We start from the raw sequence: 8892 nt of genomic DNA, 5'->3' as shown, positions 1-8892 counted from the left end.
TTTCCTCTTTTATTTTATTTTTCTTTGATTGCACACAGAAGTTATGAATCAGTTTAACAGTATGCAGTGCTCTCAATAAACAGAAGGTGGCAGCACAGTCTCATTTTTAAATTAAACTTTAAAATGTTTGCCAGCTTAACATACATTACTTCATTTATGTTTTGTAGATAGACTTGACTGTTGTTAAAAAAGTTTTTATATACACACACACAAGACTGCAATGAACCATTGTAAAATTTGCATACTTAATTGTGGTCTTCTCCAGCTGTTCGGATAAAATTTTGGACACAAGTTTTTTATATATAACTTTATTTGCTTGGCATGAAACAAGATAAAATAGCAACTTAAATAATCTCACATCTTTAAATAGAACATGTCCTTGTTTATCTCCATTACAAGATTCATCTATAATAGCTTAAAATAAAACAATTATGAAAGGGTAAAGATATGCTCTAGCTTCCCACTTTAGCCAAACTCTGTACAAAATGGCAACTGTTTTAGGTGTGGGAAAACTGTTGTCCACAATCGTAACATAGTTGGATAGCTATAGCCACACAAACGCTGCAGCATTTAATGTCAAGCTTGTTGTACATTAAATGATTATTTTTTAGAATTCATGAAACTGTCCACAAAGCTCAACTTCAGTCAGTCCGTCTTTTTTTCAACAGCATTTCCTTTTCATATTTCCTCAGGCTTTCCTTATTGTCTTAACACCTTACACATTCATGTCCTTTCTTTGTGCATTTCCTTCTATTTTTCCATCTTTTTCTTTCACACACGAGACGTCACTAGCAGTGAGCGTAGTCTGCGCGCTAACGTTGCCTCGAGCTCTTCCAGAAGTGAGTCTTTCCCAGATCCGCCTCGTGTCCCGGATCCCAGGATCAGCGCCCGGAAGGCTTCCCTCTCCAGCAGACCTGCCATGTTCTGCAGGAAGAAACCTTCACAGTATGTGCTGAGCTCCACCGCACCGTGAGCCTGGGGGAAAGAAATACAGAAATTAGGCCTGGGGAGACACTGCGGTAATAATTATTCAATTGTTGTCCTGTAAAAAATGTAAAAGTAAATATTAGTAAAATGTACCATATTGTCATGTTTTTATTTATTTATTTATTTGTCATAGGGCTGTGAAACGATTAATCGCGATCAATCGCATCCAAAATAAAGTTTTTTTTTTACATAATATACTGTGTATAATTATTTTTTATGTATTAAATACACACACATGCATGTATAAATTTAAGTCCTACTGTATATAGGACTGTATATACGGTCTATATTTATTTTTATATATAAATAACTTTTTTTCTTAAATATATACATAATATATAATGTGTACTGTGTATAATTATGTAAACTCAAACTTTTATTTTGGATGCGATTAATCGTTTCACAGCCCTTTGTCATTATCATGGTACAATATTGTACAACATAGTAGAATGTCATGATACCACCAAAATACTTCTTACTCGTTACAAAGGAAATATGTTTGGTCAGTTACTATTATTTTACATTAAACATTTTTCAGGATATTTTTGATGTCATGTGTTTCTTTATAATTATACAATTGTATATACTTCGATATTGTATATTTACTGTATAAATTAAATAGATTTTTTATGATTGTATATAATATTATGTAAACAATGATATATTTTTACCTTAGCAGTGTGGTAGATGTTCACAGCATTGTCAAGGTCAATGCTCTGAGCGCAGAGGATTTCACAGTGCCGCTGTAGCGCCCCCAGCTGGAACGAACTGGCCGCTGACAGTAACTACATAAGGGTAAACAATTCTTTTTTTAAAACAACGTCTTATTATTTCATGCTTCAATCTACAAACATATTTTACTGGCCAATCTCAATGAATGTGAAAAGATTTTCATCTTAAATTATTGCAGGTTAACTCAAGAGGTTCCACTGCATAAAGAATATTCCCTTCCAGTTTCATTGGCAAAGGCTGTACTTTGCTGGGTTGGACTGTATCTTGTTTGTCTTACCTCCAGTAACTCTGAGACGCCCATCTTCAGAGACTCTGTCCCCCCGCAGTACAGGTATGACATCATCATCTGGACAAACACAACGAGATCGTGATTAACTGCTGATAATGTCTTGGAACACCAAGTTGTCGCACGGGTCATCGAGTGTTCATACCTGGAAGATGTTGTACTTGATGTTGGTGATCTCAATGTCTTTGCGGGGCTGAGAGCTGTCCGACCCGTTCAGTGCCAACAGAGTTTTGAACCTGATCCCAGAGCAAACATCCTTTATTCACTACGGTTCAGTTGTGTCAAAATCAAATCTACTGCAGAGACCTGTGTGGCAAGATAACACACTGTTGAGGCTCACCTGTTGGACGCTGTGAGCAGCAGGACCCCGTGAGCATAGAACGGTTTTCCCTCCACAAGGAACGTCACGTCGGACATCTCTGGGTTGTTCACGAAGTGAGGGTCTGCGGAAAGAGGAGAAATCAGACTTACTGTAGATTTGAACAGGGTAACCATTTACAGACAAAAACAAAGAATTTGCAAGAAAATGAATGTGGCGAACAGGACGGCCGAGGGACGTGAGAGAACGGCGCGAGGCCGGTGGTGCGACTGCTAATGAGCAACACCTGTGAAGTACACCGGTCTCGATCATCAACGTCGTCGCTCCTCCTTTATGCTTCCGCTCCTCCGTGAGAGATGCGAGACCGGTGTGCTTCACAGGTGTTGCTCATTAGCAATCGCACCACCGGCCTCGCGCCGTTCTCTCACGTCCCTCGGCCGTCCTGTTCGCCACAATGAACTACAACTATAATGTGCACTACCAAATGAAAACGAAATTGCCAGAATCAATGACAAACAAACTTTGACTGGATCCACATTAAATTATCTAACATAATTTTTTAAATAATCAATGATGCTAATTCATAAATATAACTGTACTAAGATGGAGTGAATTACCAAGTTGAGCGGAGAGAGCGGGCTTCTTCTCTTGGATGGGAGGAAGTGGAGCAGGACCGTAACAGTGACTGAAAATGGCGCCCAGCTGTTGGTTTATTGCCTCGTTCTATAGAGGAAAAGAAAGAATTAGTTTTATAAAGAATTCTAAAAAGGGTATAAAGAAGGTAGTTTTAACTAGAAAATACTGCTGCGTCAGAAATGGCATACTGAGTAGGTACTACATTTGAATTTACTTTATTTATAGACCTCTTCGCTCCAAGTATGAATTTTTGGCACAACAATATTTTAGAACATAATGCATGTCCATTTCAGATCCTCGAAATCAGAAAAATTTCAACTACAATGAGCTGTCATGTTTTAATTCAAGTCGTTACATTTTTATTTGTCAAAAATTCATAGGGGCCTATCATACACCCGACACAGTTATCATTTTCGCTTCCTGCGCCACGTTGTTTAAATAGCAAATGCATTTGTGCTCATCTGTGCGCCCATGGGCGTGCTGGTCTGAAAACGAGGTGTGTTCAGGCGCATTGTTGGCGCATTGCTATTTTGAGGCAACTGAAATAGACTGGTTCAAGTCAATGCCCCAATATTTTGTTTTGTTATTTAAATCGTGCGTTATTTAAAGTAATATGCGCCTATAGGTGGGTCCACAACGCTCATACACTTTGTCCCGTCGATGGTCTGCTTGGCCGCTTTAACCTCGCGCAAGAGCAGATCCGTTTCCTCTCTGGAGAAGCATACAGTTTTTCCGCTTGCAAATACCGCCATGTAAATAGCGAATCCGCCATGGCGTTAGCACAACTGGCTTTTAAAGGGAATGTGAGATGAGACTCTGATTGGTTTATTGCACATTACGCCCAAAACACACCCATTACTCATTAAGAGAATATGGACAACCCTTTTAGACCATGCGCCGTGCGCACTGATCCTTTTTCCCGTCGTTAAACTAGCAAAAATGCATTCGGACACATCATAAGTGCACTTACACCGTGCGGTTTAGACCATAAGCTTATATTGTTAAAATAGGGCCCGTTGTCTGTGTAAGGTTCTACATTTTTGTCATTACATTGGACTTTCTATAAACAAATATCCAGGTTTTTTAGTACCTTGTTTTTTTTTAGGATGTTAAACATCAAAGGAAACCCAACGCTGACTACTTCCTCACAGTAGTCCTCCTCTTTGATGGAACTGAAGTCTCGTAAAAGGGAGAGCGTGACTCCGGCTCTGGACTTCAGCTGAGCGCTGCGCAGCGACTCCAGCCATACGTGAAGCTTCCACGGCACTCCTGCAGGATCAGACCATATTGTGAAGAACCGTTTGCAAAAAATCAAATGCTTGTTAGATAGCTCAGCTTTTTGTAACTATCACAGAAAATCTATATTTGATCATGAATCAATGAAAGTGTTACTCTATGACATTTGATGTTTTATTAACAAGGTTCGGGAGGAACACGTTCTAATGATCAAACAATCAAGTCATTCCAACCAGCTGTTAGCATTCAGTAATCAACAGGTCCACTCAATCAGCACGAGTAAAACCTATAAATATACGCAGTTGACTCTCTCATATTCCTCAACAGTTTTCAGCATCCCTCCACCACCCCATCTCCTCACACTTGCCTGGTTATCTTCCTAAACAGAGATACGGGGGGAGTACTTGGTTTGGGCTCAATTTGCGAGCTCGGAGCCCTCCCCCCGGACAGCACGCCAAACATGCATAACCATTTACTCTCTGATCATTCGTAAGTGTGAACTCGTGAAAATCCATACTAAGTGTATTCTCTGGAAATCTGTTGTTATATATGCGTCTAACCTACCCAATGATCTCAGCTCCATGGTGACGTCCAGATAGCCATGCTCTGCGCTGTAGAAGGACGCCTCCTGCAGAGCTTTCATACGGGCCTTACACAGCTTCGGCAGGGCATCTTCTGACAGCAGGCTGAGGTTGGGAGATGGAGGAGGGGGTAGAGAGTGTCCGTTCCTGCCGGATGCCCGCGTCTCGCCCTCCACACCCTCCGCCAGGATCTCCTCCAGCGAGAGCACGTCTTCCCGCACCTTCTGAGGCTGAGAGAGGAGCTTCCTCAAAACATTCCTGCAGAACACACTTCTCAGTTAGTTCACTGATAGATGGTGGATAAATGGTTGTCTGGAAAGATAGATGTTTGGGCGTATGGATAGACTGATAAAAATCTAGATGGGATGGATAGTTGGTGAATGATTAGATGGGATGGATAGCTGGCTTGGTAGAAAATTAATGATTGGAAAGATAAATATTTTGATACACAAGTATATAAGGTTAATGGGTATATAGATAGCGGGAGAGATAATGAATGCTTGGACATAAGATTGATAGAAAGCAAAAGGATAGATAGCTGGAAAATAATTAGATGGGTTGACAGATATCTGACTGGGTTGATATGAATGATTGAACTGAATAATTAGTCTTATCAATAACATTGATAGATGGTTGATTGGATATATAATAAATTATTGGACATATAGATAGCTAGATAGTTGGCTGATGAATGATTCAATATATGAAGATGGCTGATAAATACATTGATAATAGATAAGATAGACAAATAAATAGATAGGAGGATAGACGGATGGATGGATAAATGGATAGATAGCTGGTAAATTATTCAATGGGTAGATATGAATAATTGGTCAGATAGATGATTGATTGGATAGATAATAAATGCTTGCAAATATGGATAGCTGATGAATAATTAAATGTAGGAAGACGGCTGATAGGTAATGAATGATTGGACAGATAGCTAGAGAGTTGGATAGATGGGTAGATGGACGTTGACGATGTAAAATGAATGATTGGATAGACAGACAGTTGGCTAAGTGAATAATAGATGGATAATGAATTATTAGACAGAGATAGATTGATAGAAAGCTATGATAGCTGGATAGATAGATGAATGGTTAGATAGATAGAATTTAATAATATTACATTATGACAAGGATTTGTGTAGAAAAGCAGATACTGGATAGATGATTGATTGATATGCTACAGATGTGCAGTGTAGGGCGGCCATACGTCCGGATTTTAAGCCCCCTGTCCGGCGCCCGGCGCAGCCTCAAGCCGGACACTCATTTGTCCTCCTTTTTGGAGTTGCGCTGAAAACACCTGCATATTGATAGCGGCTCCCTGGTGGCCATAAATTAGTTCAAATCTCCTGGAATCTAGAGCCGCGCATGCGAGACAGAACATACTGTATGTTCTCCAAATCATGGAGCGCGCGGCAGAGAGCGAGAGACCTTGCATGCCCTCAGCAACCCCCCCCCACCCCCACCCCATCAACAAAACCAATCACCAAAATATATGTGTCCTCCTTTTTGGTGTTATGGAAATGGCCACCCTAGTGCAGTGTCATATTTGCCAAATATGAGATCATTATGTGGTAATGCAGCTGTGTGATCATATTCAGAGTTCGCGAGGAGTGAGTGTGTTATGATGGGAGGTATCACCTATGGCCATGTGCAGCAGCGTGACTGAAGCAGTTCATGTCCTCATACAGCGATGATGTCAGAGTGTTGCCGTCCTGGGACCTCAGCAGGGGATCTGCACCCCGCGCCAGCAGTAAACTAACCAGCTCGTAATTCCCTGTGAGTGACCAGAGGAGAAGGAAAGAAGAAACAGATGGTGAGGTTGCAGAGATGTGTATAATAAATGAGAGAGAACCACAATCAAAGAAAAGAACACAATTCATGATCATTACTGTAATGATCTTGGAAGGGTCAAGTCTTGAGGAATCAACTTTTCCTGGATCTTTAGAGATAAAAGAGCGTGATGTACTAAATCTTTAAGAACTCACATCTTTCTTGTCCAAAATCTACTCTACTCCTTAGATTTCTGACACCAGAAAAGTGAAATATTAACATTGCCGCCCACATTTTCAATAAAAATTGCCTATTGAAGGTCAGAAACTTGGCCCACCTAGTCACCGTGAGGTATTTAGAATGAAGTAGGACAGATAGTAGTTATTTATACCAAACATTTTACTTACTAAAGTTAAAAACTAATTATAACTCTTTTAAAAAACCAAACACTCTGAACTGTTGCAAAACACGTCTTCCTGACCCAATTCTGTCAACTCTCGTACAGTTTGTGGCCTCACAGTTTTGCTCCGGTCTGCCAACACATGGCCATATTTTTAGGGATTTCTGTTTGTGACCAGCCTTGCCTGGCAGGCTGTAAATCTGAGCTGGAGGAGGTTGTGAGAGAGAGGGAGTTGTGCCACACACACACACACACACACACACACCTGCTGCAGACGCCAGCTGTAGAGGCGTCTCGGCGTTATTCTCCTGTCCGTAACGCACGGCTGCTCCTTCCACGTTTGCCCCGGCATCTAACAGAAGCTGAAGAGACAGACAAGCATTCATGTTAAGAAAATAACAGCAACAACTACAGCTAACAATAAACACAAGGATCAAACTTACATTGTGTGGATACAACTTAAGTGAATAATATTATATTCCTTACAAAAAAAGAAGTTTATTTAAGTGTGATAAAATATATACATACTTTATACTAAAGATAAGAGTATATGCTTTCAATCTACTTTTTTATGTAGGCTACTTAGAGATAGATTTAAAATTATACTTAAGTATGCTTTGCTTCTACTGAAAAATAAATTTGGCGTATACTTGTGTTAAAGTGCTTTTGAAGGTCTATTTACAATTAACACAAATTTAGAAACCGTGTAGTATACTTATAGTGCTATAAGCATAATGTTAAGTTCACTTTAAGACACATTTTAAGTGTACTTAGAGTATATAAACTATTCAAATTTGTTTACTGAGAGTATACTTGTACTTTCAATAACTGAAGTCTATCCTCCGGTTTCACAGACAGTGTTGTCTAGTCCCAGCATGTATGAGCTGTTTTAACTTAAATCAACTTGCACAGACATATCCTAAAATATGCACATCAATAATGTTTATTTTTTCAAGGCATGTTTATAAAACTTAAATAATCCTAATTGAACTAAGGCCTAATACTGGCTTAATCTAAGCACTGTTTGTGAAACCAGGCCTATAACTAGTAAAATAACAGTACAGCTATAAGTTCACTTGCAGTATACTTCACAGTATAGATGCAGTAAAAAAGAAAACTTTGATGTTAACTAGTTGTGTACAAGTTTACCACTGTTACTCTTAAATTACACTTAAAGCATACTTTTATAAACTAAGAAATGGGCCAGTTTAGTTCCAATATGTATTGAAATAGTACACTTGAAAAGTATATTACTAGTACATTGAATATTAATTTATGTAGCAAGTATAGCCTACTAAAATCAATTAACTTGAAATATTCAATTAACTTGAAGTATACTTCTTTGTAAGACATACATGGATGTCAGTACTATCATATCTTCATGGTACAGAACCAATTGTGCAAAAAAAGAAAGAAAGAAGTAAAACAATGATGTTTTCACACACTAAGTGCAAACCTGGCCCGAAGCCAAACAACTCGTTCATGTGACCAATGAAATATTACTTGTAAAGAAGACTTCAGTCAGAAATATGGAGGGATCTATTCGCGTCAGTGCTATACTAAGGTTAGGGTTAGTATTTGTTTCAGTGTTGTGACTAGGATGACCAATGAAATCTTTAGAAGCAGCTGTGGGGTTTGCACTTGACTGGTTTAAGCAAAAAAAAAAACAAGCAGCTCTTTACCTGAACTACTGATATATGTCCATGTAACACAGCGAACGTGAGCGCCACCCAGTGGCGGCTGTCTGGGTACACTGAAGGGTGTTTGGGAGAGCAAACGGGTACCTGAACACAAAAAGACTGTCAGATTTCATAAAGGGATGTTTTCCATTTCTTCACTAAAAGCATTTACTACATTACAATAAACATCAATCCGACAAATTATCAATCTTAGGCTAGCTTTTTCTTATTATTATAATTATTAATTGTTCAGCTGCC

General features: G+C 39.2%; 1 protein-coding gene across 1 annotated transcript in view; it reads right to left on the bottom strand.

Annotated features, from left to right (window-relative positions):
- Window positions 1–763: 763 nt before the first annotated feature.
- Window positions 764–8892, bottom strand: part of abtb2b (ankyrin repeat and BTB (POZ) domain containing 2b) — a 59472-nt gene continuing 51343 nt past the window's right edge. The window contains exons 7-17 of the mRNA XM_077211293.1: window positions 8638–8739; window positions 7221–7317; window positions 6424–6559; window positions 4761–5035; window positions 4051–4229; window positions 2942–3047; window positions 2346–2448; window positions 2151–2241; window positions 1997–2065; window positions 1659–1772; window positions 764–975 (exon numbers count right to left, since the gene is read on the bottom strand). Coding sequence (XP_077067408.1) covers window positions 772–975; window positions 1659–1772; window positions 1997–2065; window positions 2151–2241; window positions 2346–2448; window positions 2942–3047; window positions 4051–4229; window positions 4761–5035; window positions 6424–6559; window positions 7221–7317; window positions 8638–8739 — 1476 coding nt within the window. The 3' untranslated portion in view covers window positions 764–771. The remainder of the gene's footprint in view (window positions 976–1658; window positions 1773–1996; window positions 2066–2150; window positions 2242–2345; window positions 2449–2941; window positions 3048–4050; window positions 4230–4760; window positions 5036–6423; window positions 6560–7220; window positions 7318–8637; window positions 8740–8892) is intronic.

This window comes from Siphateles boraxobius, unplaced genomic scaffold (assembly GCF_051911475.1).
Source record: "Siphateles boraxobius isolate OS27281-9 unplaced genomic scaffold, OSU_SipBor_1 65, whole genome shotgun sequence".
Lineage (NCBI taxonomy): Eukaryota > Metazoa > Chordata > Actinopteri > Cypriniformes > Leuciscidae > Siphateles > Siphateles boraxobius.
This window is presented reverse-complemented; position numbering and strand designations above follow the sequence as displayed.